We start from the raw sequence: 27,823 nt of genomic DNA on the forward strand, positions 1-27,823 counted from the left end.
TTGTAGGCCAAATTCGTGCCATAAGGGAGGTTTGTGTCGTGATTTGTAGCCCTTGAGAGTTGCAAATTTTTGTTGCCTTGACTGTGGTGGCGTGAAGAGATGCCAGCAAGGCTCTGTTCATATTCACAGAATGATGCTCCCATCCCATTAGGGTGTGGACAGTCACTAGACATTTGTACAGGAGTCTTCACTTGATGGTGTGTTTATAAATAGTAAACAATTTTAGTCCAGCTGGAGTCTGTCAGGTGAGAGAGACATAAAAAAAGATGTCCTTAAAATACCTTTAGGCTCTTTCTGTACACCTTGGTTCTCAGCAAAGAAATATTTCTGACTTATTTTTTCTCTTGAAAGTCACCTCACCTTTAAGGGCATGTACTGTCCTAATCCCTGCTTGAACTCTGCGTACAGTTCAGGCTGTGGATTATGGCACTCATACCATACATAAGCTGTTTAGGGCACCCATTAATTAACAGCTATAGCATGCACAGCATGAGTGTGAGGAGTATGGTAGCCCAAACCTTCTGTGCAGGACTGTGCAAATCTTCCTTTAAATGGGGGCTCAGAGCTACGTGCATATGCTTAACTTCTCACAGAGGAGATAGATGCTCCCCAAACTCCCCACCAAGAACAAACACACAGGCAGATAAACCTTTTTCTGGTGATGCCAGAGAAAATAGTGAGCCACAAACTTGCAGTCTACTCAAACACAGTAAAAGTCTTTATAAAATCAAATGGGTGTAAGTTTTTTGTTAACTGTTGACTTGAGTTTCTCATTTTGAAAGGAGAAACTGTCAGTAACTGCCAGCGTGCTGAGGCTCAGCTGCCCCAGTTCTGCACGAGTGCACACTCTGATCTTGCTGGGAGTGTCTGAGGAGAGAATGGTCTTGGCCAGTTCTTGACAGCGTTTGAATTCAGTCTCCTGATTTTCTGCTCGCTCTTCTTCCTCAGTTTCCTCACAGCCATTGACTTTCTCAGTAGCACCATCTCTGGAAATAGTTTGCACCGAAAGCAAGATAAGAGAACTTGAATGCTGGCAGGAGCTGAGCCAAAGTTTTGGACATTCTGGCTCTCTTACCCCACAGCACCAAATAGGAAACCTTCTGCATTCATGGCAGACAAATGGACAGGAAAGGACAAAGTAAACCCTTACCACTTTCCCTCATACTTGAGCTTAGTTTTCTCTGATCCAGCAGCTTGGGTGTTTTACCCTGCTCTGAGTGCAACATGGGAGAATTCAGCAGCTAAGGAATAGGCAGCTGGCCCTGGCTGCTGCTTCTGCCATGCAAAGGGGGCAGGTCCCACTGGTTCTGAGGGGGAATATGGCCTGACAAGGCCAGAGTGCTTGATCATAATAAGGACAGAGGGCTCGGTGCAGGAAAGTGGTTGTATTCAGAGTGTTGCATAAGCACAGAGTTAGTTTGAAGTCCATATCCATACTTCAGTGCATGATTTCAGAAACCATTTCAAGGCAGGGAATGATGACCCTGTGGTTGAGACATTGAGACTGGACCAGTCTGGTTCAGTTCCTGGCTCTTTTAGAAAGTATAGCCATGGGCAAATCATCTCGTCTGTCTGCCTCCCCCATGAACCAGAGATGAGAATGTTTCCTCTGTCTGACATGTCTATTTAAACCATGGAGAGCACTGAGGAATTAAACTTAGAAGATGAAAGGGGTCGATGTGATCCACATCTGCGCTTCCCAGAAGCCTTTTCAAAAGGTCAGATTTTGCCCATTACAATGGGCATAATAAAACATGAATCCGTGGGCTTAGTGGAGTTACTCCACATATTCACTGAGCTTAGTGAAGTCAGAACTTAGCAGAACTTAGAATACTGGACTTTAATGCTTCACTGTGGTGCCCCTTTGATGAGACTGTGGTCAGAGCTATTAGGTAGAATGCTTCCAGCTCCCATCCATCCATGAACCTCCTTTGCAAACTCCTCCAAATTCAAGAGCCTTGTTCAATTGTATTACCTGTCTTTTACCAAAACAGGAAACAAAACATCTCTCCTCAAACCATAAACACTGTAATTTACCCCAAACAATTCACATTTAAAATGGGAAATCAGAAATATCAAACCCACAAGCATCCAAGTATTTTCATGAAGGATAATCAGGATGTTAAGAGTTGATAATAATTTTATGTAGATGTTAAAGCTATGAGACATCTGTAGAATTTTAGCGGTTGTTGGTTGTCCTAGATGTCTTCAAAATAAGGTGCTGTTCACCTGTGCTGTGAGGCTGGGAATTTTAGCTCAGCCAATGCTCCCTGTAGTCCCTGCACATCCTGACCCCTCTGGTATCCTTCAAACCGGGAAAGTTCCCCCATCACCAGTTGTTCAGGGAATTTGCCCAGCTCGCTCATGAGCCTTGGCCCATGTGGCACACAGCAGCTCCGGGCTGCGGCTGCCTTTGTGCTCACATCTCCCCTCTGCCATAGGGCAGAGCTGTTGGGAGTCCCCGGTGGAGTTTGCCTCTGCCCTCTGCCGAGCAGACACAGCCATCTGCAAAGAATTCCCAGCCCAAAGGTGGGGTGCCAGGACCCCAGCCTCCCAGCTCAGCAGTGCTAACGCTCAGGTGTGCTCCCGGGCCTGCATCCTTCAGTGCTGCCAGCTCCCTCGCCTCAGACAATGCCATTCAGATATTGGCTGCACAGAAGGTCAGCTTGTGCTAGGAGAACAAACCGGCTGCTTCGCTCCGTGCAGCAGTGAGGGAGGGCTGGGAATAGCCTCTGACAGGAGACATTTTCCCTTGTTAAGTGTTGTTACTGTGATGTGGTCAGAGCATTTTGACCCAGCTTTTAGCGGGCCAGGCTTAATGCACTTCTTTTCCCACACAGTGATGTGTAGAGGGACTAATCCAGATTGGCTTCTGATTGCATTAGTCATTCCACAGACAGCTCCCAGTCCAAACCACTGACTGTCTTGGGGCGTGAGGCGTGCAGGTAAGGGGTGGGCTGTGCTCTCAGCATGGAGCTGGGGCACACAGAGTTCTGCTCCACATGCTGTGCTGTCTGCCTGTAGGAAAGCATTGGGTACAGCAAGGCAGCTTGTGTGATTCCCTAACAAAGTATTAATTTATTTCAAACAAATATCATAGAAGGGTAAAGGTATTAGTGATAATTAAGTCCCTGCTTGATTGGGGAAAATAATCTTACAATGGAAGGGCCAAGCTGTAGCATGGACTCATTGCTGATTAGACACCAAAGCAAGGTTCTCGGCAACGTCTTTCCCGTTAGAAATGCTTTGTTTGGAGCTTGTTACCTCAGTCAGGTTATCCAGGCTCTTGCAGTCAGCACAATCTGACATTCCCAAACACAGTAGCTTTGCTCCCAGAGAATCAATTGGGAATTACAGAGGGGAAGGAAAAGTAAAGTTATGCATTAGCAGCTGAGCTGAGAAAAGAACACAGAGGGTTGCATTTGGGCGAGTGAAAAATCCCCACATGGACTGCAGTGTGCTGGGTGTGCCAGGAGCTTTCGTGCCTTCCAGAATATTCCCAAGGGTCCCAAGAGTACATGGGGTTTTTTCCTAAATGGATGGAGTTAGAATGACACAGCCTTGCCTCCCTGGGGACACTAGAAAAGCAACCAAGAAGTGCCTAATTAAGGCATAATTTATTTTTCTCTTCTGCAGCAGCTATTGCTATTCTGTTAGACAGATAAAGCAGCACATTAGGAAGGCACATAAACTGTGCTGCCAGGGAAACCTGACTTTGGTCCTTGTTTCCTTTCTTCCTTTAATCCCACATACGGTATCCCTGCTGAGAGCAGACTGGTAGGAGCTTGTGAATAATGGAGAGGGGTAATACTGAGCAAGGTCATCCCAATGCACACCTGCAGCACACACCGTTTGTATTTAACCCTTTCGTTTTAACAGGTGCTTCTGAGGTACATGGATTGAGGTAGTTGAATGCATAGAAATTGAAAATATACCATAAGAATAAATAGTGAGAGTACCAGGAGATGCAGAAATAGTAAACACCTGCTAGGTTTGGATTTTGTTCCCCCAGGGTATCTATTTTCTAGAGTGAAGTGGTCATCCTAGACAGCCCCACCGAGATGCAAGGTGGGGTTAGTAAGTGGTGCAGTGGCCTGGAACAAGGGTGGGCCCCTCAGCTCAGGTGCCTCTTCCTGCATGTTAAAGAAGCAAAATCTGCCATGTAGAAAGATGAAGAAAAGAAGGCTCAGAGGAGAGGCTGTGCTGCCAAAGGCTGGGTTTGGAGGCAGCATACTCTGGAGAGGACAGCAGAGGAGAGGAAAGCAGAACTGGCTGCCTCCTCCTTGAGTGCCACATGTAGCTCTGGGTACATCTCACAGGTGATCTTCTGATCTCCTTGTAAACTGGGGCTGATAGATCTTACCTAACTGTCTCTTTCACAAGGTTTTGGAGGAGGTTGGTTGTTTTATTAGGAGTAATTTATCATGATGACTCCTATGTAGAGTACTTTTTGGAGGCAAGCCCTAGTAGGCAAGCTCTAAACTTGCCTTTTGACATGAGTGCTGTTCAAAGTCCTGCAGGACCTGGGAAAGGCAGGCAGGAAAGTGTCTGCCTGAAGCTGTGGGCTACTGGCAGAGCTGAAAACTGGACTGCAGCTGTTCCATCTGGGAAATGCTCTCTAAGTGTGGAATGATATAAGAAACTGTTCACCCTGAAAATCAGGAAACAGGCTGGACTGGCTCATCCCTCACGTGACTGGGCACTCCCTTCTGATTATTACCTGGGGCTGTGATAGCAAAGAACAGGAATGCACTCGGGGTGTCACAGAAGACTCTGACCTGGGCTCTCCAGATGGGTGCTGGATGGTCACAGCACCTCCCTGCTGCTCTTGAGAGCTGCAAAAACTGAGAAGAAAGGCAGAGTATCATGCTGCAGCTCCAGCAGAAGCTTATCTGCACACAGAAACAATGCTTGTAGGTCAGCTCTTCATACCAGTTTTGTGATTGACATTATTTGGCAAAGAGGAAGAAAACAAGTGATTATACACATTAAATCCTCCTGACCTGGGCTGTGGAAGATGTGCTTCAGTTGGTGAGTTGTAATGGCCTTTGGCACTCATGAGTGCAATGGCTGCTACAAGGCTGAATCCTGGAATCAGAACCTGCTGGATCAGTCCTGGCCGGCTAAAACTTTCTCTCCAGCTTGCAGTACTATTTCACTCTTATAACTGAAATGGAATCCCTTTTATCTTTGCCAGATCCCAGCCTCCATACCCATTTACTTCAGCACACAGAGGGCGAAGGGCTCTCTTCCCATGGATCTTGCTGTAAGCTCATAGAATTGGCGTTTTCCAGGGCTCTTGGAGCTGGACCCATTTTCCTCATGGAGGGATCCTGGTTCCCAGACATCTGTAGCAGAGAAGCTTTCACCAGTAAAGAACCTGCCCAGCCTTCAGCCCTCTCTGCAGGAGTTCTGGGAAAGGCTGAGGTACTGCCCTGGGAAGGTTGTGCCAGCTCACCGTGGAAGTGAGACTTGCAAATTGAGGCTGGGAGTCCAAGGGCGGTACAGATTCCCCAACCTCTCGTGGAGGCAGCTGTGATCGCTGTACTTTCCCTCACACACAGAACAGCCTCAGAGAGCTTATACATAAAGATAGGAGAAACAAAGAGCTGCTGGCTAAAAGAGACAACAAAAGCCTTCAGGAGACACTCTCTTATCTGCAGTTTGCACTCAAATAACCCCAAATGGCTGCTTATCTGTAGCGACAATGGAGTTCTTACCGATTTAAAAGTGGGAAAAATAAACCCCAACAACCCAGCCCTGGAGGGCTTCTCGAGTTACTCAGATAACTGTTCTGCAGTGATGTCAGGAAGAGAGCAATGATGAGGTCATAGGGAAAATGCAGCTTTTCTGTCACTGGGAATGAAGGATCCTGTCTGCTAAACTCAGGTGAAAATTTGAAATATTGACCTGTTTGGGTGGTGCCGGGCTGAGGTCTCAGCACTTGGAAATCACAGTAAAATGGTCACCGATGTTCGCACAGAATGGGGCTGTTTGAAGCTGCTGGGACGAAGCAGTGTGAACACTTCTGAGCTGTAACTGGAGTTTCAGAGCACATGCCAGCTCACAGTGAAGGCTGCAAACAAGGAGCACTGATGTTAGAGTAGTGCTTATTTCCTGTTCCCTGGGGACTTCATCCGGTGCCTCGAAGTCTTGCAAAAGCTCCCAGCTGACTTGTGTCTAAACCAATGCTGTTTCTGCCCAAACCAAGGCGTGGTTTTTATGCCACTCTCCCCCAATTACACGCAGAGCATGCTCCCGTGAGCCAGAGAGGGACACACACTCACTGAATTTATCAGAAGCCAAAGGATACGGTCACACCTGAAACTCAGCATTTGATGCCACTTTTAGTGACATCCCCTGTGCCTTGAAGTGACACAAGAGGGAGAAAACAGCTGCCCAGGAACATTGTGCAATTCTACATTTTCTCCCAGTCCGGGAAATTACTTAAGTAAGAAACTGAGCCGGTTGGGCCAATGTGTTTGTTGCTACTTGTTTTGGCGTGCAGCCAGTGCCCAGATGAAGCCGGTCCCCCGGGGCTGTAAATCCCTGCTCTCCTCCTGGCACGGCGGCACCGGCTCTGGTTCCGCGGCAGCAGCGATGCCAGATGGTCCCGAGGCTGGAGCGGCGTTTCGTAACGGGGCAGGCTCGGGGTACCCGGTCACGGGCTGGGGGGCTCCCCGGAGGCTGCCCGGCCTCTCTGGACGCGCTGGGTGTCCCTCGTCCCCTCGCAGCCCGGGCTGCAGCGGCACCTGCCCGGCGCTCTGGTGCCCTCTGCAGCCGCCGCGCCGGCCCGGGCAGCGGGGCCGGGGCTCCCGCGGGAGCTGCGGAGCATGGCAGGCAACGAAAATCGGTAATCCTGCCGGAGACAGCTGTTTTCGTTAGATTAACTTTCGTTAGATTAACTTCACACGCTGGTGCTCCCCGGGCCGAGCCGCCGCCTGCGGGAGAGGGAGTCGTGCGGCCAGGGATGTGATTTCTGTGGAGCAGCCTGGGGACAGATCCTTCTGCTCTACGGCTGAGCCGCGGGCAGCACAGATAAGGGACCTGCATGCTTTTGGTGCGCAGAGATCAAGAGCAGTCCTGCAGAATGATAGCAGCATAACCACGCTGAGCCAGCCCCCTGTGCCCCCTGTGCTCCCTGTCCTCTCGCCCCTGGTGTCCGGGGGCTGTTTCATGCTCAGGAACACTTACAGTGGGGGCAAATGCAAGCTGCTCCCCTCACATCGAGGCCTGCTTACACAAGCCTCTTGCATCTCCTGTGGGCCTGTCATTTATGGACCTAAATATTCTGCCCTTCATTGTGCTGTGCATTTATTCATGGCTTTGCCCTAGGAGCCTCAGTTGTGGTCTGCCTCCCCACTGTTTGAATCACTAAGGAATATAGTTAGGGACAGATCCAGAACAAGATGATTATTCTTGCCCCAAAACATTTAAAACCTGTCCTTGTGTGTGTTACAAAATAGCAGAGGTGTGTATGATTTCTTAAAAGACTTACTGCATAAATCTTTGTCAAATCTGCTTTCTCTCACAGCTGGTGAGAGTGTTTGGTTTCTGGTTGTGGGGATGAAACTAAATTCATTCCTAGTGATTGAGAGCAACCTGAAGGGAATGGTAGCGATCCTTCCACCTACCCATCCACCCCTGCGGAGAGCTGAAATGGGGAGGTACATGTGGGGAGTGACCTCAGACCATCTCAACTACACAGTAGCAATCCCAATGAGATACTGGGATTGGGTGTTATCACTGGAGTCCTGTGCAGTAACATAGTCTCTGTTTGAGAACTTTGGTTTCAGGTCTTTCCCTTCCTTGTTTTCCTGCTGTTGAAGTTGTTATTTTTATTTTAAACACAGCTATTCTGAAATCATTGCTGATGTCCTGCATTGCAGTATCCTACTTTCCTCAAAGGTTCAGTTGCCAGTAGAAATTGACTTTGATGTTCGTGGTGCAGCTTTGTCTGGAGCCCCTGTTGTGTAGGTCAGAGCATCTCTGTTCTGGAAAAGGAGCCCGTGGGGGTGGCTGCTGCTTAAGCCCAGGTGTTGTGCGAGCTCAGAGGAAGAGGATGTTGGGTCTCTTGGGCCCAGCTCAGCTCTTTGAAGTCACTTCAGGCTGGTGGCCAGCTGTCAGCGCTTGCAGGGCTCTGCAGGAGTCTGACTGTAGCAGGCAGATGTGTCATTCAGCAGCCACAATGCACACTTGTCCTGTGCCCCCAGGCACTCTTGGCATCCCCTCTTTCCTGTGGAGCCAGGGTTTTGTGGCACCCTGGGGGACCCTGCAGTTAAAGCCCCTCTGTGTCAGTGCTGGGGAGCCCTGATGGGAAGATTCTTCCTGAAGTGTGTTCTGAACATCACTTGAGCAGTGCCTCTGCTGAGCCTCAGTCTGAGCAAAAAGCTCCTGCTTCTGCCAGACCATTAAAACAGCTCCTCTCAGTGCCTGCTGGATCCTGGGGGATCCTGGGGGATGTGGAGCACACCCCCTTGGCAGGACCGTGGTCTGTGCTGAGCTCACCCCCACACAGTGCTGGGGACAGCTCAGCAGCCAGCAAGGAGCCAGGTGTTTCATTGCAAACTGCAACTTCAGGGCAGTTTTGCCATGCAAGAACACTGACCCTGCTTAGCCATGAGGAGATTTCGTGCCCTGTAATCCCACATGGATCTGGATTACTTTTTTATTTAAAGAAACTGACCTCCAGTAGACACGGCAGCTCTCTGGCCCAGCAAGCAAGTCCTGAGCACAAGAACAGAAACAAAAGTTCTAAGTAATTAAAAAAAGGTGGAGACCACTATTGTGCCTCAATAAAAAACGCCAAGGAGTACAGGAGAGCAGTGTCTTCCATAGGTCTTGACATTTTATTAGTAGATGAAGTAGTTTAGCTAGTCTTGTTAATTCTTTTTCTGAATTAATAAGTTAAGGGTTACCAAATACTCAGCACATTTGCTTAGAAAGAGGGCATCATTAAAATGCTGCCTTCTCTTCGCAGCAGGCAGCCTCATTTCTTTGGGTTTAAAGAAAATGCACACCTCCATGCTGCAGTTTTAACCAAGCAAAGCTGTGCTTACATCTCTGGTGTGACGCTCCCTGTGTGACTCTGGGTCAGGCACCCAGCTCCTCTGTGTTTCAAACGTATTCCAGAACTTCTCTGGCTCCCAGAGGTGTCCTGGTATCAAAGCAGGTGGTGCTCGGATGTGTTATGAACGAGGCCGTGAGGGTCATGGCATGCAGGAGTAAATGGAAGGTGAGAATGTCCAAGGCACGGGTGCTCAGCGTTTGCCATGACTCACAGTGCACGCCGTGCAGGTCACCCAAGGTCCCTTCCCTTCTCGTGCCTTTGCCTGTCCTGCACCAAAAAAGCCTCTTTGGCACCCTCAGGTGTTTCAGGTGCACTGTAAACTCAGGCACCGCTCTCTTAACTGTCCTCATCTCTGTGACAGAAGTCTGAAAACACTTCCTGGTAAAGTTCTGCTTTAGCTTCCTCCCAAGAACAGCCCTTGTGTTGTGTGTGGGCTCACGACAGCATTTCCTACCTGCTGTTCCTGGAGCTGCCTTCCTGGCCATCAGCACTGCCCCGGGCAGCCCCTCCCAGTGCACTCCCTTCAGGAGCTTGCAGAGAGACCAGTGCTGGGTGTGATGAGAGCCTGCCTGAGGTCACTCGGTCAACAAGGAAGAGGCCCCTTGTCCCGGGTGTGGGTGTGATACCCACGGGGTCAAACATTTTCACTGCAGCCTTCCAAGAGACCCTGCGCTCCCACCTGCCAGCTCTGCCGCTGCCTCCTCACACTGCAGCATTTCCTACTCCTTCCTTGCCACAGCTGTAACTTTCCATCCCCGGGAAGTGTTTGATTCCAGAGCCTAAGTGATGGTATCCCTTGAAAAGCAGCAAAGCCATTGTTCCTGCAGCAGCCACTGGGCAGTTTCCTCAGTGGTCCAGGTGGTGTCAGAAGGGAGATGCAGCTCTGAGCTCCACATCTGCAGTCAGTGCTGCAGTGTTTGCAATTAAAAGCCCCAGTGCCAGGAGTTACATGGGTTCATGGAATCCTCAGATTTCACTTTGATATCAAAAAACAAGGAAGTTCTTCAGGACTCCAGAAAGAAAAAATGCAGGTATTTAACAGCTCATCCATAAGATAGTGGGAATTGAGGCACCCCGAAGTTAAGGCTATTTGAAACAGGAATCTCACTCCAGAGATGGAACTGCAATCAAGTTACCTGTGTCTGAAATCCAGCTTTCCCACATCTGCTGTGCTGGAAAAGGAGCTGTTAGCTTTGGAGCAGCGAGAGATGGTGTTTGCAAGGCTCGGGTTGGGGAGATGTTGAAATTGCAACAAAGCCTCAATTCTTTAGCAAAATGTCATCTATGTGTGACAAAGTTGTTCTGAAGCTGGAAGCCTGTGAAGTGGTGACTGGCAGCTTTATTGTGTTTGGGACAATTTCAGAAAGCAATTCATCTTTACTTGCTAGAAGAGCAGTTTTCCCACTCTTCCTTAAGCCAGGAATCAGTCCGGTCTTCCCAGAAGTGATGAAAATAACCAGGTTTAGCTGGAACTCTGGTGACACTTCCCAGTAAAAGGACTGCAGTGCCCCACCAGCGAGCTGCAGGATTGTTCAGGGGCCCAGGGAAACACGGCCGCAGATGTCACATGAGCAGCCTCAGAAAAGGAAAGCGAGTGTTGATAGACGCCAGCGTGCAGCCACTGCTGTCACGCTCTGGTGACTCACACAAGTGGATCAAGACAGGCCTGGAAAGCCGAGCTAATTTGTCATTTCCTTCCTCTTCCTCTCCCAGGGCAGCAGTTCACAGGGGGCCCCTCTGACCTTTAGCCTCTGAAGGGATGAGAGACTAAGGAGCTGACAGAGGTGTGTGTTCAGGGAAGGAAAGCATCAAAGGCTTACATTTATTTGCTTTTCTGGCACTCCTTGTGTTTCATGCACTGGCTCTTCCTAATTACAGCAGGAGAAACAAAAGAAGTCGGAGGTTTGTCTCCCAGCCTTGGCAGAACTCTTTCATGCTCGGTGCTGCCGCTTGCAGCGCACACAGGCAGCTCCCGCTGACGAGCACAGCACCCTGATGAGACAGAAACTCCCACCCAGCTCATTTTCTTTCTCCAACGCTGACAAGTTCGACCCGCAGCAGGAAGCAAGGCTCTGGTATGATGCAGAGTGGAGGTGCTGCAGGAATGTCCCCTCCGAGCCCGGGCCAAACTGCGGATGCCCCTGCAGAGGCTCCCGCGGGGTTATTGCAGGCTGGAGGAGCCGCTTCGCTCCGCCCTGCCCTCCGAGCCTGCCTTCGCGCCGTGCCCAGGTGTGCAGAGCCGCGCGTGCCCAGGTGTGCAGAGCCGCGCGTGCTCAGGTGTGCAGAGCTGTGCGTGCCCAGGTGTGCAGAGCCGCGCGTGCTCAGGTGTGCAGAGCCGCGCGTGCTCAGGTGTGCAGAGCCGCGCGTGCTCAGGTGTGCAGAGCTGTGCATGCCCAGGTGTGCAGAGCCGCGCGTGCCCAGGTGTGCAGAGCCGCGCGTGCCCAGGTGTGCAGAGCCGCGCGTGCACAGGTGTGCAGAGCCGCGCGTGCCCAGGTGTGCAGAGCCGCGCGTGCCCAGGTGTGCAGAACTGCGCGTGCCCAGGTGTGCAGAGCCGCGCGTGCCCAGGTGTGCAGAACAGCGCGTGCCCAGGTGTGCAGAGCTGTGCGTGCCCAGGTGTGCAGAGCTGTACGTGCCCAGGTGTGCAGAGCCGCGCGTTCTCAGGTGTGCAGAGCCGCGCGTGCTCAGGTGTGCAGAGCCGCGCGTGCCCAGGTGTGCAGAGCCGCGCGTGCTCAGGTGTGCAGAACAGCACGTGCCCAGGTGTGCAGAGCCGCGCGTGCCCAGGTGTGCAGAGCCGCGCGTGCCCAGGTGTGCAGAGCTGTGCGTGCCCAGGTGTGCAGAGCTGTACGTGCCCAGGTGTGCAGAGCCGCGCGTTCTCAGGTGTGCAGAGCCGCGCGTGCTCAGGTGTGCAGAGCCGCGCGTGCCCAGGTGTGCAGAGCCGCGCGTGCTCAGGTGTGCAGAGCCGCGCGTGCCCAGGTGTGCAGAGCTGTGCGTGCCCAGGTGTGCAGAGCCGCGCGTGCTCAGGTGTGCAGAGCCGCGCGTGCCCAGGTGTGCAGAACAGCACGTGCCCAGGTGTGCAGAGCCGCGCGTGCCCAGGTGTGCAGAGCCGCGCGTGCCCAGGTGTGCAGAGCTGTGCGTGCCCAGGTGTGCAGAGCCGCGCGTGGCCGGCAGAGGGCGCCGCACTGCCGGGCCCCCGCCGGGATGCGGGGTCTGGGGATGGGTTTGGGTTCCCTCCCCTTGCCGCCCTCCCAGGCCTTTCTCTTCAGGCACAGGGTACAGCAGCAAGCCAAACCAAGTCCAGCTTTCCAGGAGGAGCTGCCCATCGCTCAGCCGAGGCCATTTGGCACAGTGGAAGCTCTCAGGATGCCCGCGGGATCGCGGCTGGGGCGGGACTGCCACCTCGCTCCCCGGGCAGCAGGGGATGCTGAGCCCTCAAAATAATGTGGTGCCTTGGTACCTCTGGATTGTGGTACAGAACTGATTACAGTTCTCGTTCTCAAACATTTCTCTGGAAATACAACAGAATTTTGGTCCTCTTGCTTTGAGAAGGGATTCAGCTCAGATCACTTTGCTCTGGAAACTGAACATTTAAGAGCATTGGTACTCGGTGTGAAACCACAGACCGGAGTTTGAGAGCAGAAAGAATCAAGGCAGCAGCAGAAGTGCATCTGCCTGAATGAAGGCAAGCCTCTGGAGCAGGCCCTGCAGACTGACCATAAGGAACTACATTTACATTTGACATTTGTTTGGAAAGCATGATAGGCCTGTGCCAAAGGGACTTTCTGACCACATCGGGAGGAAAAACAGATTCTGACCTTGGCCACAGTTTTCTTTAGAATCCCTTTCTGTGCCTCCTTTATTTACCTCTAAGTGAGGGATTATGTTTTCTGCTCACATCTTTGCCTCTTGTCTGTTTAACTTAGGAGTTGTTTGGATTAGAGAGACTTCTTTATTGAAGGTTTGGATGCTACTGTAGTGCACAAATTAAGATGATTCAAACATTTCCACGTTCCCATAAATACTCCAAAAGTTATTATCCTTATTTTTCTCCATAAGTGCTACTGAGTTATGTTTTGTTTAAAGTGTGATTTAAGATAATTGGTTAGTCAGAATACTGGTTTGTTTCTGAATAATCAGTAGTTAATAATATCTGCTGTTGAAGCCAAGAACTATTATACATTCAAGAAAAAAACAGGCTGGAAAAAAACCCCTCAACATCATATTTCTTATGAATTACTAGACAGAAGTGATACTAAAAAGAGGAAACCCTTCTCACCACACCACAGTGCACAGAATGTCCTCCCAGACAATGTATGAGGAGCCCTGCTCAGGGGAGTTTCCTTGGGCAAAGAGCTCCACAGGAAAAGACAAACACCCAACACAAACCTGTGAGCAGGTGGGTCCACTTCCAGCTTCTCTAATGTCTCATGATCCAGTGGACACAGTCAATAAACCTGGGGATGCCAAGGGGTCTTTGCACCTTCCCCCAGGAGGTGAATGCCCTCCCAGTTGCTGCCTTGTTGTCACTGCGCAAGCACTGAGCTTTTCCCAGGCTCCAGAATAACCCCTGGCAGGGAGGTACACACAGACACGCATGGATGGAGGCACTCACCCCCACATCAAGCCACAGAGACACACATGTGCACCCCAAACTTCCCTTGCTTTATTGCAAGCCTTTGCTGTGAATGAGCTTTATTAGAGCCTGGTCAGTTACTGCTCAGATTATTGTCGTGGTGGACTCTTTTTATTTGGAATGTTGTGCTGGAGTAGAGTCAGGAGAGGATTCTCTAGGCAGCAGATCAAATTCATCTATGAGACACTGAGGTCAGAGAAATGGCAAGGTGCAGGCAGATTTAGTGCTGCTTTATACAATCACAGAAGCATGCCACCCCTAATTCCTGTTTGCTCTCAGAGCGTGCCAGCTGCAGGTGCTTCACTGGAGTACCAGCACTATCTGAACTTCTGGGCTCAGCGTGAAGGAAACCACGTGGCAAGTTCAAACCTCCCTTAGAGGCCAGGCGGCCTTGGGGCTGTGTCACAGACCTGTTGGAAGGTAGGGAGGGGACTTTCTCAGCTGCTCCTTTTCCTTCCGTGCCAGTGACCTCACAAAACCAGCACAGCTCTCTGGACTGGGGCAGCAGCAAACACGTACCTCAGTCTTGTGACATGCCACATCAGGACCAAAGTTCTGCCCAAACTCTTCTCACTGCTCTTATCTGCAGTGGACCTTGGAATTTTTTTTTGGTTTTTTTCCTTTCCTCTGATGCAATTAAGATGAAGCAATATTTTAAGTCTTTCTTCTGGACTTGTTCCTTCTGCAGTGACCACAAGGAGCTGGTCATAATTAATAAATACCAAAACACCCTAATGGCTCCTGGGCACTTGCCCCAGGTTTGAATCATGCTGTTAATAATGTACACTGATAGATTTTTCCCCACCTAATTTCAGTTTAAATTTTCCATCCTGGCCTTTATTCTGGCCCAAGAGTTTTACTACAATTGCTGTTATATCAGGAAGCAGATTGAGAAGTGTCAGGCACCTGAAGAAGTGCGCAGAACTCTCCAATTAAATGGGAGAAGTTCCTCCCGTTAGTGTGCAGGGGGCAGCAGGAGTTTGTACAGGCTGAGAAGTGAACCCAGAGAGGGAGAGGGGTTATGATTTCTGTCAGGGAACCCCAGTGGAGCAACTCTTATTAGAGCCTGTAAATAAATATTTTTCTCCTTGATGCAACAAAGCACTCAGCTAGCTGTAATCAAAGTGAGCATTCAGGAGCTCCTAATCTCATGTTAGAAATAAATGATATCTGCCCCAGAACTCCTGTCTGGAATCAGCTGGTTACACAAGGCATAACCTTGCTGATAACTAACAGTGTTATCATGACTTATCTGAAGTTTACTCTGGCTTTCTTTTGGTTCTAGTACATCAATAATTAGGGCTGTTCTGATCCAGCTCATTGCAGTGTGATTTGGGTGTGGAGCAGTGTTTATAAAACAAACTTGTCCTTGTGCAGAAGCCAGCATCCCACAGAAACCCTGCCTGCCTTACTCAGGTGGTTCTAATCTGAAATAATTACTGGAATGAACAGCTTCTGCCTGACACCTCTACCAGATTTCCCATGGGATCCGACACAACCCCTGCCCTTTATGAGACCATTGTAACATATAAGGAAAAGGTCACGGGATTCATCCACCCTAGCTCTAAAGAGCTCCAGTGGAAGCCCTCATCTGGCACTGAAACAACAAACCCCACACAATACTTAGCAGTGTTATTCAGTCATGATTCAACTGAAATGCCACCTATGAACGTGGAAAATGAAGAGTTGTCAGAGCATTCCAGAGAAACTTCCTTGTGGCCGAAGCTCCAGTTTTCTCTTGGACTTGCTTCTCTCCATCACCATTTCAGACAGCCACTGCAGGCAGTGCCTCAGGCACAGGCCCCTCTGTCCCCTGTCCCTGCATCCCGAGCCCTCCTGCCCCCACCTGAGGGCCAGCCTGGATGGGTTGTGGGGACAGAGCTCTTTTGTAGCCCCATGGTGTTGTCCTCTGCTTGTTCCCTTTCCCCCTGACAGGGTTACTGAACCGGGAGGAGCGTGTGCTCGCCCTGCTGAAGGGCCCAGCTCTGTGCTGTGGTCACAGCTGGGAGCTGCTGGGGATGCTGGGGATCAGGCCTCACCTTGTGGTGTCCCACCATGGCAGGAAGAGGCTCGTAAACGTGGTACATTATTATAAATAGCCTCACTAATGAGGAAAGCTTGTGTACTTGGTCTAACACTATCATCTGTGTCCTGGGAGAAAGGTTAGAGCAAACAGAGCTGGGAGAGGCAGCTTTCAGAGGCGGTGAAAGGGGGAGCTGGGGTGTTGTTTTCTTCCTCCACTTCCATAAATCAGAGCTTTTGGTGAACACAACCTGAGGGGCCCTTCAGTAAGCCTCTCCTGCAAAACCCCACGCTGAAGTCCTACTTGCTGATCCGAGGCTGGAACTGTGATCTTGCAGAAACTGGCTCGTGGCAAGCCCAGCTTTTTAGCTCAGCTCATGAAGGTGCTTAAATGAGCAGATTTGCAGCTCACACATGCTTATAACACTGTCCTGGCTTTGGAGAGCTCTGTAAGCATCTGTCTGGGAGCACAAGCCAGGCCTCACCAGCTCAGCCTGGAATGCTGCAGCCAGACAGTGCTGATAAATCAGTCACCAGATGAGATACCAGAAAACTTTTATACAAGTTTTTAATACAAAATTCAACAAAAATATATATAATCAGGCATTTTATGCAATGCATACATTCTTTGTATCTGCAGGTACAGATAAATAACAGAAGGCAAAACCAAGTATTTTGCTTATCTTTGGCCATTAACCAATAATCACCCCCAAAAAGATATTATAGGGTTAAAGGATAATAAACTGAGTCTGCAAATGTCTCTCATTACAGACACAGTATCAGGCAAAAATACAGTAGTCAGATTTTCAGAAATGTAAGGAAATAGTTCTCTAACACTGCCCAATACTGAAATTTCACCTGGTTTGCTGCTATGGAGCATAAGGCCTTCAGCTGACCCAGGCAGGGTCCTGGTCACATCAGATACGCTGCACCCCTTTTAACCTCCTGCCCTTCCCCACACGCTGCTCTCTACCTGCCACGCTGTACCTCCTCACAAATAAACTAGCACAAAGTCTGGCCTGGGGAGCTCTTTCTGCACCCCAACCACTGTACAGAAGGAAGATTAACTGCTCTGTAAGTCAATAGTTTTCCTACCTCAGTGTGCCAGAACAGCTGTCCTTCCACTTACAGCTCAGATGCATCATGGCTCTACCGAAGCAATATATACATGAGACACATGAAAAATCATACAAGCAATTTTTAAAGGTACACTGATAACATGTAGCAGCTTATGTCTATATATGTACATGTTTTCACAGTTACATTTTAGAAAATTGAGAACACCAGGAATACTTCTACTGTGTTTTCTATAAATAGTAAAAAAAAAAAATTACCTGTCAGGCATTTTGATAAAATAGTATTTAGGTTATCACTTTAAATAGCTCTTGAAAACCTGTAGAGTTTTAAGCTTAAAGGCTGTACAGTTTGAGGATTCTGTAAAGTGTTTGTAGCCAGTTTCAGCAGCTGGGCCACCTCCCAGTTGTTGGTTTTGTTTTTCTGTTTTCTTCTCAAAGAACTCAAATCTGGTAACAAAGGAACTCCACCACTTTGCCCGGGATGGGCAAGTTCTTGACCTGGCTGGTGGGCATCACCCTGCGGATGGCCATGCGACACAGGTGCTGCAGGCTGGACACCTGGCTCGGGGTTGCCCAGAAGAACACGCTGCCATCCTGGGTCCTGCACAAAACCACAAAACCCTCCAGGTTATTCCACGTGATGCAGCTCAGCCTGATACCAGCTCACACACACATGACTAGCTAGGGGACTTGCTGGTGCTCAGTTCCAGCTGCTCCGGATCCTGATTTACTCCGGTTCCTATTTCAAGCTACAGCAGCACAATAAGCAACTTGTCCGTGCACTGGGAGATCTCCCAGCAGCTACTGCTGTGCCACCTAGCACACAACAACTGCCCTCGGCTATCTGATGGGCTTCTTCCAATCCTCGTGTTTTGGGTCTCTCACATATTTATTTTTAAAGATAAGAAATCACTTTATCAGCTGATTGATTTTACTGCTATTCCAGGCATGTTTAAACAAACAGTACCAGTCAGAAGCACCAGGCTGCAAGTCACAACTGAAGATTTTCAGAACACTGAGCCACTGTTTTCAATCTCTTCTGTTACCTTCATATTTTAGAAAGCAAAAGAAGTCTGTACTTGCCCCGCAGCCAGAACACTGCCATCGGTAGAAAAAGTACAGCAGAGTCCATTGTTCAGAGGTGCAACCTGTACGGGGTATTCCTCATCAATCCTCCAGAACCTCACCATCCTGAGGGAGAAGGACAACACAGGAAGTTATCAGAGTGGGTTTTGAACTGTGCTCGGTGTTCGCCGTATGCTGCACAAGAAGCTAGTCTGGAGCGCCGCTCAGGGCCAGGAGCCCGAGCCGACGGTGCCGAGAGGTGCTGTGCTAGGGCAGGGAGGCAGGAGGGCCAGCAGCCCCGTGCCCACACTCACTTGTCGTCGGCCAGGCTGGCCACGTGCAGCCCGTCGTGGCTGAAGCACACGGAGCGCACCCAGCGGTCGTTGGCGCCGCCCGCGAAGATCGGCGTGGGCGGGGGGAACAGGTGCCTGTGGGCAGAGACACGCTCAGGGACACGGCCTCAGCAGGACAGCAGAGCTCAGGCACGCACAAACACACGGCGTTTCACCAGCTCGCCGTGGATGTGGCAGCGGGGACTGAGCTGCCGTGGGCTCTTCAGCCCTGTTGAACAACTCAGCACGCGCTGAAACACCAGCGCTGTGAACTCGCCCTCAGCTGGAAGAACAACCCAACGACCTCCAGCCTCTGCCACCTTAGGACTTCCATCAGCCCCTGCTCATTTCCGAGTCCACTCTGGGAGACAGTTTCCCGATCTGACTGCTTCACTTACCCAAATTCCCTAAGGATCACTCCAGTATGCGGGTCCCAGACATAGACTCGAGTATCGTAAGATGCAGTAGCCAGTAACGCTCCATCAGGAGAGAACTCACAAGCTACAACATCATTGTGATGGCCTTCGAGTTTCCGTAACATGGAGTATTTATCCATATCCCAGAGGAAAACCTGCAATTAAACGAGCTGATGTTATAGCTCTGCTCAGAGAGGCGAGGGAGCATTTAATTTGTTTTTTAAGTATAGCTAGTCTTATTTAGGATTACACTAAAATCAGGTATTATGAATTACTACAATTAAGAAATATGCTCAGTGTCATATTCAGATTAAAATCAAGGTTTTTTAAAAATAATTAAAGCAGACATGCAAGTTCTAACTCAAATTTGTTAAATGTTATTAACAAAATAAGCCAAAATATAAGATAAAGGCAACACAATTTAACCATGTAGCTTACTGAAATTCATGTATTACAAAACTATTTTATTAAAATATTCAGAAATAAATAGGGTTAAACTCTACAGTCCCCTCCTTTCAGTAACTACCAAAATTTTAAGAAATATACAGACAGAAAATGTAAGGTTAACATATTGTTACTCCAGTGGCATCCCTTTGAGTTTAAGATCACTTGTTTACAATTGCTTGGATCACCAACGTCAGCCTAGGAAGAGAAACAGATACTGCAAGCAAAAAGAATTTTCACAGCCAAAAGTTATGTCTTTGGCAAAACAACAGGGAAGTCTAACCACATTATTAGAAAGAATTTAGTCATTTAAAATCAAGTCAACAGTAACAAACAACATTAATATTACAATTTACCCGACTAATTGCACAGTGTATTGTAAGAATTCATGGAATATTACAGTATTTTACATGCAGTTGTACATTATATATTATCAAAACAAGGACTGTGCAGAATTACTTAATAGGAACTATCCATGTACTGCAGCATTCCTGTTTTGCAGGAATATAAGTCTTTAGCAGAAGCTGTTATGTCCCTCAAAGAGCTCACTAGCGGCCTTGATCTTTCCCTTGACAGTTTTACTGCACAGGTTAAATTCTGACATCTTGGATAAATTTACGTTTGACCAAAACAAACTCAGCCTTAGTGCCTCCCATACCGCCTAACTCTGAACCATTTTACAATCAGTTATAAACACGTTCACTGATTTTTCCAAGGAGACCCCAACATTCTATAAAACTGGAAGCTAAGTTTGAGGAGTCAGTGTGTTTCACTGCTGTGAAAATTATTAAAAAAAAAAAAAACAACAAAAAAAAAAGCAAGCAAGCAAGCAGACAGTGGACATGGAGCAGCACCTGCGTACGTACAGGACCCCTTGCAGCCGAGGGCAAGGTTACTTCGTCCTACGGTACAGACGGTACAGCTCGCCGGGCTGGCGGCCAGAGCTGCCACTCTGTGCCCGCCAACACCACTGTGCTCCTCAGAGTGGTGCCAGCTTAACTCAATCACACCAATATTGCTGCCACCACCTGTGACAGGGAAAGCAAGAAGCTTATGGAAAACACACAGCCTCCAGACAGCAATGTACACATCCCCCTCCGCTCCGCTACAGAGCCAAACCCCAGAGCTCGGCCGCGCTCACCGCAGCGGCGGACAGTGCCTCCGAGCACTCCCACAGGAGTGATGGCCTCAGCTGGGCTCCTGAGGCTCCACTACACTGCCTACAGAGCCCCTGCAACCAGGCTGAGCTCCCTTTCTGGTTTGCCCTAACTCTTCAGTGCCAGGAGTAGCTTATGGCATACATGCATTACCTGCACTACTTTCAGTTCTCTAGCAGGGCATTAGGATGGAAGCAAAACCAGTGTGCTCCTCTTCCCTCTAACTCTGGGGTACTACTGCCATTGGTAGGGGAAAACAGGGAGAAATGTTTTTGTTCAGCAGGAGATGCCCTGACTGACTCCGACTTTGGGAAGTCTTTCTCATTGAGCACGAAATAGGAAAGACAAAATCAAAACCAAACTAGTTTATGCATTAATCTAAGTATCTTTTAACACTGGCAGCTTTAGCGGTCTCTGCTTTATGCTGTGACCCTGTGCAGACCTATTGCTCCACACTGACAGCCTCTTCAACTAAAAGCAGTGCAAGTTCCATTCACGGTCTCAATGCACCATTTGCCAGTTTAATTTCATGCACTTTCACATCATCATCAAACATTAGAAGTTCATGACACCGAGCACAAGCTTAATGTTACTCAGATTTAAAATGATTATGCACACAATTCAGGAGAATTAAGGAACAAGAAACTCTGACACATACTGCTTTACTAGCTCCAACAGAACAGAGGATGGAGGAGTCTGGAGAGAATGCACAGCCATACACCCAGTTCGGATGGCCTCTCAGCACCTTCATCATGTTTCCTAAACAGAAAGGCATTGCTGTAAGAATTGGTTAAATATTACAAGGTTCAGATGGGAAAGCTTTTCCAAGTTAGTTATTCCTTTGCGAAATTTTGTATTATTTTCCCAAACTTCTTGCAGTCATTCTGCACAGAAATAAAACCCCCGGGATGCAGCTTCTACTTCCATGTCCCTATTCAGAAAGGTCACTTCGTGCACTCTTAGCCCAAAACCTGCTTCTGCCTCCAGGGTTCAGACAAATAAGGAATTCCAAGGAGCTGCAGAGTGAGTGACTAAAGAATTCCAAGCGCACAGTGAGTGACTAACCGAACACGCAGTTTTGAAGCAATCCCGACCAAACTGAGTCTAGAGCAATAACAGAGGTGAGTACATGGGTGCTTCTCCCAGGTATTAGAGCAGGTAAAGGCCAGACATTACCATCGTCTTTCAGGTCCCACACTCGCAGGGTTTTGTCTCTGGACACAGACACAAGAATCAGGCTGCCATCAGGGGCAAAGGTTAAATCTCTGACAACTTCTGTGTGGTCCATCAGGTTAAGGAGGAGTTTTCCTGTTACATGAGAACACCACAGTTTAACATGAAGGACTCCTGTACTTAGATAAAATTTTATGGACACAAATATTGAATATAAAATTACTGCATGTAAAGACAATTTTCTGCGTAGAAATGCTCCCTACAATGAGCAGCACATGGATCCTTTCACTCTCCTGTATCAAGAGGTAACTCCCGGAAAAGCTACAAAATCTATATACTAGAACCTCAGAAATGAGGCAAGACTTGTCTTTTGATGGACATACCTGTTCCAAGCTTCAATTTACAAGGACAGATTACTCAACAGTCATTATTTTTCTTAACTGAGTTCTCTCCAACTGTGCAGCTGTGCTACCAGCAAAACTGAAAGTCCCTAAGTTCAGATTCAGTCTTTTTGAGTCATTCATTTTCTTTTAAAAAAATTAAAGGTCCTCATCAACATAAACCAGCAATTTCATGCTTTTAAAGCATGGTAAACCTAGGAAGACTACTGAGTAAACAACCAATGTATGTACGCACACATTTAATTATTTTGCATTTTCCATCTTTCACATCTCAAAGCACGACGTGCCTCTCTTGTTCCTTTGGCAGTTTTTCGTTACTTCTAGTTGCAGGAGCTCATGCTTTTTTAGTATTTTAAAATTTATACTGAAGGTTCAATTCCTAGTTACAATTCTATAACCCATTCCCGGTGTGTACCACCAATGTTATCACTGCATGAAGCGTGAGCTGGCACCTGAGCGTGACAAGGAACACCCGCACAACGCTCCCAGGGACACGGCGGCAGCGCTGGGGCGTCCTGGGGCAGAGCAGGAGCCGGGCTGGGCGCACCCCACGATCCTGGAGCTCAGGAGCCCCCGCCGTGCCCTTGGCTGCCCTCCACTCACCCGTGTACACATCCCAGATCTTGATGCGGCCGTTGTTGAGGCCGGTGGCGAGGAGCAGCTGGTCCTGCCCGAACTTGAAGCGGTGCCACTCGATGTTGACGCAGCGGCTCTGCTTCTCGGGCACCGAGGAGCCGAAGGCCAGGCTCCACACGATGTCCCCGCAGTCGATGACGTGCTCGCAGGGCTTGTTCTTCTGGCTGCCCTCGCCGCTGTGCCGCGGCGGCCGCGTGCCGGCGGCGTTCGCGCCATTCTTTGTGCCGTGCAGCAGGCTGAAAGACAGCACAAAGCACGCTGCAGCGCAAGGCACGGCCGAAAACAAACGCTTCTTCGAGGCCTGGCCACACCTGGGAGTGCTCGTGATGTACATCTCTGAGGCGCAAAGTGGTGCATCTTCACTTTAAAATTATAAAAGCGGCTTTTTCTGATAACTGAGAAAAATTGCCAGCACCTGGGAACCTTCCAACACAAAGTAAGACTAATACTCTGTATACAGTTTTACCTCTGTAGAGAGCAAGATACTAACTTAACCTACTGCAAAATCCAACAGTTTCAAAGCATTTACCGAAAAATGAGCACAAAAATTGCTAGGATTTTCTGCTAAAGAGTTACTGAGTGTCCAGCATATGGAAAACAATTAACCATCCCCCAAAAAGGGGGAAAAAATGGGTCAGAGAAGTGTAACCAGCTACAAAACTGCAGTGGCCAGCTACCAACTTCGCTAGCACGCAACCCGCAAGTGCCAATAAAATGTGTGTTTTGGAAGTCCACTTGCATTGGAACAAGGATGATAAGGAAAGAGGTCTGCCTTTAAGTAAATTCCTAAAAGGTAAAGCCAAACAGCATTGTGATAGGAAGTGTAAAGGGCCAGATCTGCCCACGTCTCTAAATTCCCTTTTCATTCTAACTTCCTCTTATTTTAGAGTGTCTGAATTGATTAACAAGTCACTCCTCCACAGGCTTTGCGAGGTTGCAATAGTTGTTCTTGCTGGCCACACAGGAAGAGACAGAACAGCTGTTATTTTAAGGAATTCATTTCTCCCCAAGGTGTCAAAGCCTAGAAGACCAATACATGCGTTTTAATCGATCTGAAGCTAGCTCCTGTTTTTCAGGTGCACCGAAAGCCGTAGCGGTTTGTCTTACAAGTTGTTGAGGCACTGTGCCCAGGGGACCAGCTTCACTATGCGATGTCCCTGTGACCACGCCAGGTACGAGCCATCGGGAGCGAACGCGACCGTCCAGTTCTCCCTGCCGCACTTCTTGTCGAAGGGAGACGTCGGGGCCAGGAGCTCTCCTACCGTGCGCGACCGAGCTGGGGGGACAGAGGAGAGCCGTGAGAGGGAGAGCCGAGAGAGGGAGAGCCGGGAGAGGGAGAGCCGGGAGAGGGAGAGCCGGGAGAGGGAGATCCGGGAGAGGGAGAGCCGTGAGAGGGAGAGCCGGGAGACGGAGACCCGGGAGAGGGAGAGCCGGGAGAGGGAGAGCCGTGAGAGGGAGACCCGGGAGAGGGAGAGCCGGGAGAGGGAGACCCGGGAGAGGGAGATCCGTGAGAGGGAGATCCGTGAGAGGGAGAGCCGGGAGAGGGAGAGCCGTGCAGCGCCTTACACCGGCTGCACGGGCACCCGCGCGTCACGCCGCTTTGTTCCACGGCGATCAACGCCATCGGGAGGGGGCCCGGTGTCACCGTGTAACCCAGCAGGGCTGAGCCCCGCAGGGGAACACGCGGTGCTGCCGGCGATGCCGCAGCCGGTGCGGAACGGGCGATGCCGCCAGGCCCGCGCCTGCCCGCGGCCGGGACAACGGGCCGGCGGCCGGGAGAGGCTCCGTGTGCCGGCAAGGGCTCCGTGTGCCGGCAATAGCTCCGTGTGCCGGCAATAGCAATAGCTCCGTGTGCCGGGACGGGCTCCGTGTGCCGGGGTCCCGCCCGTTACCCGCGGGCAGCCCCGAGCGCGCTGCGCTGCGGGATGGGCTGAGCGCCCGCCCGCCCCCGCCCGAGCCCGGGCCCGGCCGCGCTGCCCCCGCCCGCGCCCCCGCTCACCGATGAGCTTCTCGTTGACACTCGGGGGAAAGCTGGCCATGGACGGGCGGCCTGAGAGCGGCGGGGCTGCCACGGAGCGGGACGGGCGGGCGCGGGCTGGGCAAGATGGCGGCGGCGGGCGGCGGGGCGGGGCGGGGGAGCGCGGCGCGGGGGCCGGGCCGGGCTGAGGGGGAGCGGCTCTGCCCGGCTCTGCCTGCCCTGCCCGCCCTGCCCGGCTCTGCCTACCCGCCCTGCCCGGCCTTCCCTGCCCTTCCCTGCCCGGCTCTGCCCGCCCTGCCCTGCCCGCCCTGCCCGGCCCGGCCTTCCCGGCCCTGCCCGGCTCTGCCCGCCCTGCCCGGCCTTCCCTGCCCTTCCCTGCCCGGCTCTTCCCGGCCCTGCCCGGTCCTGCTCGGCCTCCCGGGGCCCTGCCGTGCCCTGCCCTCCGCAGCCGTTCGCGCTCCTGCCCCGGCCCGCTGCCCGGCCCGGTTCGCAGCCCGACCCCGTCCTCCCGCCGTGCGCCCCCCCGGCTCAGGGCTGGAGGAGTCTCCTGCTTGTAGTGTTACTTTCTATACGAGTGTAGTTCAGCGTTTAAATGCAGCAGCATCTGGTTTATGATAAAATTTTGCTGTTAATGAAGTTGTTCACAAGGAGCTTACCCTGAGAGCCCCTCATTCTCTGTGATTTTGTATTAACATCTCTGTACATCCCTCTCTCCATCCTTTACCTCTTTTCTCCTTTTGCTTATCTAAATTCTGCCCCTCTTCTCGACGAAGTGACTCTTCCTTGCTCTGTCTATGGACTTCAGAGAAGCACGCAGCAGGATAATTAACTGCAGATAATAATGTGATTTCATTCCAAAGCAGTGGCCTCCCTGGCAGGCACATTGCAATAACCATGGGATCAGCTATTCAGCTGTAGCAAGAGACAGGAATTACCCCAGAGTGAGCAAGGCCAGCAAAGCATTTTCTAAATTATGCAGTGATACAATGTCCAAGAAAGGAGCAGGGAGAAGTTCTGCGTGTTCTTGGTGATGTGAACACTAGCGTGGATTAGTGCTGGTTTGTATAAATTCTGCTAGCACATTGTAGCACTTATTTGAAACAGCACAATCCTGTTCCTGCTCTGTCCGTCCCCCACTGCCTGCTGAGGGAAGAGCCCTGGGCAGCTCTCTGCAGCTAATCCCTGGAGCAAGGCAGACTTGTAGCCAGTGAATATTGTGAAATGCTGCTTGGAGTTGCTCATGGGTCGTGGATGTTTGAGCCAGGCCAGCCCAGAGCTGAGCTGACTCATGTAAGGATTCTCTGGAGGCTCTGAGTGAAGCACACACTGCTGGCCCTGGGGGCTCTGACAGCCAGCAAACTGCAGCTTTGGCTTACTCAGCTTTGCTGGGGTGTTACCACGCTGCTGCTTTTCTCACTTCTTCTCCAGTTCACATTTTGAGCGTTGTGGACACAAAGGCAGAAAGGGATGTGTAAAACCCCAGGGGTTTGCAGGCTTGTTAGAAATAGTTTGGTGTCACAGGCTGTCCTGGGGACGTTGGTAGCACCTTCTCTGTTCAGGCAGCACTGGAAGGGCTTGTCCTTGTGTCTGAAGCCAGAGAGGCAGGGGTGAAAAGCTGTATTCTGTCTGCAAGCTGCCCACTCATCCCCCCTGCTCAGTAAAATGTATCTGTCTGAAATTCAGTCTAAACTTGAGGAGATAAAGAAACCACACTTTCCTTCCTGGGGACTCTCGCTGTGTTTATTTTCCTGGCCAGTGGCGTACGCAGGGTGGCTTTTCAGATGATTTTTCAGCTCTTCCTGGTGAGGTGTGGCTGTGGGGTCCAGGCTGTCACCCCCCAGGCTGTCACACTCTGCCAGGGCCTGCAGCGGGTGGCTCAGGCTGATTTATGGGTTTTCCATCATCTTCCTTTAGGGATGCAGCTGCCGAGCCCGCACAGGGCTGCTCAGCTGGGAAGCTCACAAACTTGGTGCCATCTTTCTCCATCAAGTCTTTGCTCACTGCAGTAAGCTTTCACAAGTGAAAGGGCTTTTGTCCTTTCTGCCTGTCCTGGAAATACCTTCAGGGTTCCAGGCTACGGAGCTTTTCCCCAGGCTGCTGGAGCACCAGGATCTGCTGGTTTCACATTCCTGTATTCTGACACGGGGAATTCAGTTCTACCCATTTTCTTTGCTTTGTCTTCTCTTTTTCAGACCCACAAGTGATGTTCCTCCTCCTCCTCACAGCTGTCATTCTATAAAGCACTCCTGGCAAATTAGTAACAGGTCCAGTCACACTTAAATCCAAGGTAGCTCATCTGTGCAATAGTGCTTGCCATTAAAAATTATGCTATTTTTAGTCTACACTGTTAATTATTCACAAGCTTCTGCTTGAGAACCTATTGGGGATGGAGAAAGTTCAGCCTCAGGCCGTGGAGGCAGAAGAGAAGGTGAAAGGAAAACACAGAATGGAAGAAAGAAGGAGATGGCAAAGGAGATTGAGGGGGAAAAGGGCTCGCAATGAAGTGAAGGGTGAGCAGCAGAGGATTGAGACAACAAAGCTCTGCCAGGAGTTGGACTTCAATGATCCTTGTGGGTTCCTTCCAATTCAGGACATTCTGGACTCTGTGATCCTAGGGAGGTCCAGCTGCCCTCACGCTGAAGGGTTAAAAACTCAACATGCAAGTAAAGCAACAGCCCAGCCCTGCAAGGAGCTGTTAGGGTGCGTGGGGCCTTGCACACGAGGCTTTGCCAGCTCTTGGTCTGTCAGTACATTTTCAAAACTCAGCAGTTCCAGCCCTGAGTGTCTCCTGCCCCCTCGCTCCGTTGTGCCAGGAGGTGCTGCTGGGCCTGGCACCAAGCTGTTGCTTCATTTCCCGTCCGTGCTGTTGTGTGCCTGGTGGCTGCGAGCAGGATTGGCACCACCGTGGCCCCGGAGAGTTTGCAGTCTAAACAGACAAGGCAAACAGCAGCTGGGAGGAGGAACAGGGGGATGAGGCCACTTTCTCAGGGTCATCACGGAGCAGTCAGGAGCATAACTGTGTGATTTTCCCACAGGCACCAGATAAGGCTGCCTCCCTTCCTGGAATTCGGGGCTGTCATTTCTCTCTCCCCTTTTGTCCGTTGCTCTGTGACCTATTCACCAGTGCTTCTTGTGAAGAATTTGAGGTGATTCGAAGTTGATGTACAGCTGGTACTTAGGGGGTTAATTTCAAAGGTCTGCTAAAAGAGTGTGCAGTGGAAAAGTTGCACAGATGGAATATCAGACCATGGGAATTTTTCCTCTGTTTTTTTTGGTCTCGTTGGGATTTTACAATTTTTGGAGCACGTCTTTGGATATAATAAATAGAGCAGATGGCTCGGTGTATGTGGGGAATTCAGTGCTTCCACGACGAGTAGCTGCACTGAAATAACAGAGACAGAAGTTCAGGGTTATTCCTTTTAG

The 27,823-nt window shown here is 50.3% G+C and overlaps 1 protein-coding gene across 1 annotated transcript; it reads right to left on the minus strand.

The window, feature by feature from the left end:
• Window positions 1–16,265: 16,265 nt before the first annotated feature.
• On the minus strand, window positions 16,266–24,566 carry WSB1 (WD repeat and SOCS box containing 1). The gene is made up of 9 exons (XM_038157744.1): window positions 24,422–24,566; window positions 23,530–23,698; window positions 22,390–22,658; window positions 21,389–21,520; window positions 20,871–20,971; window positions 18,594–18,766; window positions 18,178–18,291; window positions 17,882–17,989; window positions 16,266–17,399 (listed from the first exon to the last, which is right to left on the minus strand). The coding sequence occupies exons 1-9, from the start codon at window positions 24,459–24,461 to the stop codon at window positions 17,240–17,242; spliced, it is 1,266 nt and encodes a 421-aa protein (XP_038013672.1). The 5' UTR covers window positions 24,462–24,566; the 3' UTR covers window positions 16,266–17,239.
• Window positions 24,567–27,823: the final 3,257 nt, after the last annotated feature.

The sequence above is a fragment of the Motacilla alba genome, chromosome 19 (genome assembly GCF_015832195.1).
Source record: "Motacilla alba alba isolate MOTALB_02 chromosome 19, Motacilla_alba_V1.0_pri, whole genome shotgun sequence".
Lineage (NCBI taxonomy): Eukaryota > Metazoa > Chordata > Aves > Passeriformes > Motacillidae > Motacilla > Motacilla alba.

Coding starts and splice junctions, on each gene's coding strand:
- WSB1 (XM_038157744.1), bottom strand. CDS start 24,461: ATGGCCAGCTTTCCCCCGAGTGTCAACGAGAAGCTCATCG. Junction 17,990..18,177: donor GCCAGCCTGGCCGACGACAA/GTGAGTGTGGGC, acceptor CTTCTCCCTCAG/GATGGTGAGGTTCTGGAGGA. Junction 17,400..17,881: donor GGCAGTGTTCTGGCTGCGGG/GCAAGTACAGAC, acceptor GGTTTTGTGCAG/GACCCAGGATGGCAGCGTGT.